At 50.4% G+C, this 3,097-nt stretch overlaps 1 protein-coding gene across 1 annotated transcript in view; it reads right to left on the reverse strand.

Annotated features, from left to right (window-relative positions):
- The window catches only part of Ces3 (carboxylesterase 3), a 10,220-nt gene extending 8,076 nt beyond the window's left edge, over nucleotides 1–2,144 (reverse strand). Inside the window, exons 1-4 of the mRNA XM_005345502.3 lie at nucleotides 2,059–2,144; nucleotides 882–1,086; nucleotides 638–776; nucleotides 345–478 (exon numbers count right to left, since the gene is read on the reverse strand). Coding sequence (XP_005345559.1) covers nucleotides 345–478; nucleotides 638–776; nucleotides 882–1,086; nucleotides 2,059–2,128 — 548 coding nt within the window. The 5' untranslated portion in view covers nucleotides 2,129–2,144. The remainder of the gene's footprint in view (nucleotides 1–344; nucleotides 479–637; nucleotides 777–881; nucleotides 1,087–2,058) is intronic.
- Nucleotides 2,145–3,097: the final 953 nt, after the last annotated feature.

Genomic DNA, 3,097 nt, shown 5'->3' on the forward strand with positions numbered 1-3,097 from the left:
TGTGTGTGTGTGTGTGTGTGTGTGTGTGGTGCATGCCAACATGAATTCCTGTCAAGTATACACACATGGAGGCCAGATAGCAACATTAGACATCTTGCTTAACTGATTTGTTTCTTAGTTTTTGGAACAGGGTCTCTATTTGAGTACTTAGTGCTGAGATTATAGACATATGCAACCGTACCCAGTTTATAGATGGATGTTGGGGACTCCAATTCATGTCCTCATGTTTGCGTGGCAAGCACATTTTACTGGGTGAACAATGTTCCCAAACCCTCTACCCTTAGATTCTCATGAGAAGGCCTTGCTCAGGGCTGTAACGTCCTCTTCCAGGCTGGCTATCTTACCTGAGGAAGCCAAAGATGCCGAGACGGTACTGGACAGTGACTATTACCACATTCCCATAGGCAGCCAGGGCTGATCCATCATGGGAGGTGGCGGAGCCAACGACCAGAGAGCCCCCATGGATCCATACCATGACCTGTAGAAATGGCTGTGAATCAGAGACTCCAGCTTCTCGGACTCCAACCCCCACCTAGCGGTCCAGGGTGTACTGAGGATTTCTGGGGTGTTTAGGAATTAGGGATATAGAGGGGCAGCTGGCACGGTAGTTCTGGATGGGGGCCTCTGGACTGTATACCGGCAGTCTGGCCCCTGCAGTGGTCTCAGCGGGGCTGTAGACATTGAGGATCAGGCAATCCTCGGAAATAGAGAAGATCTGAAAGTTTTGGTTGAGGGTGAATCTGCTGTTCCTTGTTCTCTCTACGTCCTGCATGCACCTGCAGTCAAGGGGGACCCCAGAGGCAGCTATCAGCTCACACAGCCTGGTGTCCAGCCTCTGCCACCACCCTGCCCACTTGTCCACCTCCTGCAGGGATACTCACATTGGGGGATTGGTGCTGGCATCTCTCACGCCTTCCCAGGGCTGTGGCGGGAGTGGGGCTGAGAACCGCAGGGAGCCTAGTGGTGCCTGAGCAAAGGGAATGCCCAGGAAGACGTTCACCAGCCGCTCTGTGCCCTTCACACCCACCTGTCGGCCTCTCACGCGACCCAGAGGGGTATCCACTTCAGGCTGAGTGACTTTGGATCCTGAGATTGGGAGAGAAGGGTCACTAGGTGAGTCTACAGCTTCCGAGAGGGCCTGGGTTGGATTTTTAGAATGCAGCAGCATTGATTTGTTTCTCCAGGGTCTGTTTTGTGGGGCTCCATGCTGAGCCCTCTCCACAGTGTCAGGGGTGAGCCCTCCAGCCAGGGGTTGCCTTCACGGTTATTATTTGTTTGTTTTTGAGAAAGTTCAATCTGACCTTGATTGTGCTCCGTAGAGGAGACTGGCTTCTAACCCTGATCTCCTGCCTCTGCCTCCTCAGTCCTAGGAGTGCAAATGGGTGTTAGCACACACGGTTCCTATCTATCATCCCCACGATCGTACTGACTTCCTCTTCCCTCTCTTGGGTCACAAGGCTGAATCAGACCTGCTGCCCACTTGAACCTCAAGTTACTCACACACTAAATATAGCGTGACAGGCAGGCAGCCTCGTTACTTTCTGTGTCCAGATGCTTGACATCTGGAGCCTGGTGATCTTAAGTCCGTTTAGCCTGCATTGCTTGTTCTCGCCCCCTTGGGTCTCTCCCCATTTCTCCTCACTTGTTCTGTTATCTGTTGGCTTCCGTGCATGGGCTAATGGGGTGATTTTTGCCTCCATTTTCAGGGAACTCTGAGTAAGCTTCCTTTATGACTCTTTTGTTTGTCTTACCATGACTGATTAAATAAGTCTTGTGCCCTTTAAGACATAAAGATAAGACTGGGGAAAGAGCACAGTGGTAGAGCTTGTTTAGTAAGTTAAGGCCCTGGGGTTCGGCCCCTAGAAAATAAATGAACACCATCACCAACCTCACCCCCTAACCCCCCATAGATCACACAGAAGGACACACAGTGGCTGCATTCTTCCGTACTAGACTCCTTCCCTGAGAGGGCTGCTCACGCTTACTGGTCCCTGCCTCACTCTTGGTGTCCTACCAAGTCAGAAGCCCCACTTCACAGGTTCAGGGAGTGTATCTTACCAGGACATGCCAGAAGTAGACAGGCCATCCAGACTAGGACACTGGACCGGGCTTGTACCACTGTCCCCATATTTCTTATGACTGACAGTGGAAGACGCAGTTGGAAAGCAGGAGAGGACTTGCTTTTTATAGTACCCCTTTCCCTGTAAAAATTAACTTGGTCTGCCTTAATTGGTTGGTGACCAGTTCCGAAGTTAAGTGTCCCAGGCTCTGGCCACTCCCAGAGCAGAATGAGTGTCTTCTGGAGGGGCCCGACGATATGGCGCCCTCTGGTGTTCAAATACTAGCGCTAGCCTGGCATGGTGCGGCTCTTAGAATTACAGCGGCTGTATTCCAGGTCAGCTAGACTCGGAGCTTCCTGTAAGACTCAACACAAATTTCTATTCCCGACGAGCCGAGGCATGCAGAAAAGACTGAAGCCTAGGCACGCGAAGACCTCTCTAAGTCTCCCAGCCCAGCATCTGTTCACTGTTTTGAGTGGGATGGCATCAAGGCCGGCGACTTTGCTGGTGCATGTTGGTGCTTTTCATAGGCTTATGTGCTGGGGTTCACAATTTTTAAGCCTACGTGGCATGTTGCTGTTTTCTCTACTTTAATAGGGTCCCCAGGTATCATTTTGGGTCCATTTAGACATTACTCTATTGAGAGAACCCTGAAGGAACTCAGCCTGCTGCAAACTTCTGCCTGGCTTCACTCTGTTTTCGGCCCACCAAGCTACCAAGACCTCTTCTGGCATTACGGATATGCATAGTCCTGGTGCCATATGCCCGCCATGAAGGTCTCTTGAGAGTGTAAGTGAGGCCTGAATTGACTTGCACCATGGCTACAGAAGCTGCTGAGTGGCTCACCAGGATATCGGAATCCTGAGATGACCCTGTTCAGTGAGCTTGTAGAAGGAATCTCAGCCCAGGCTTTAAAACAAAGAACTAATAATCTCTTGATTATTATTATGGGGGAACATCTTTCATAATTTCTGAGATATACACCAGGCATCCTTCCTATTGTCCTAAACAGAATATGTTGGTATACATGCATGCAT

This window comes from Microtus ochrogaster, chromosome 4 (assembly GCF_000317375.1).
Source record: "Microtus ochrogaster isolate Prairie Vole_2 chromosome 4, MicOch1.0, whole genome shotgun sequence".
Lineage (NCBI taxonomy): Eukaryota > Metazoa > Chordata > Mammalia > Rodentia > Cricetidae > Microtus > Microtus ochrogaster.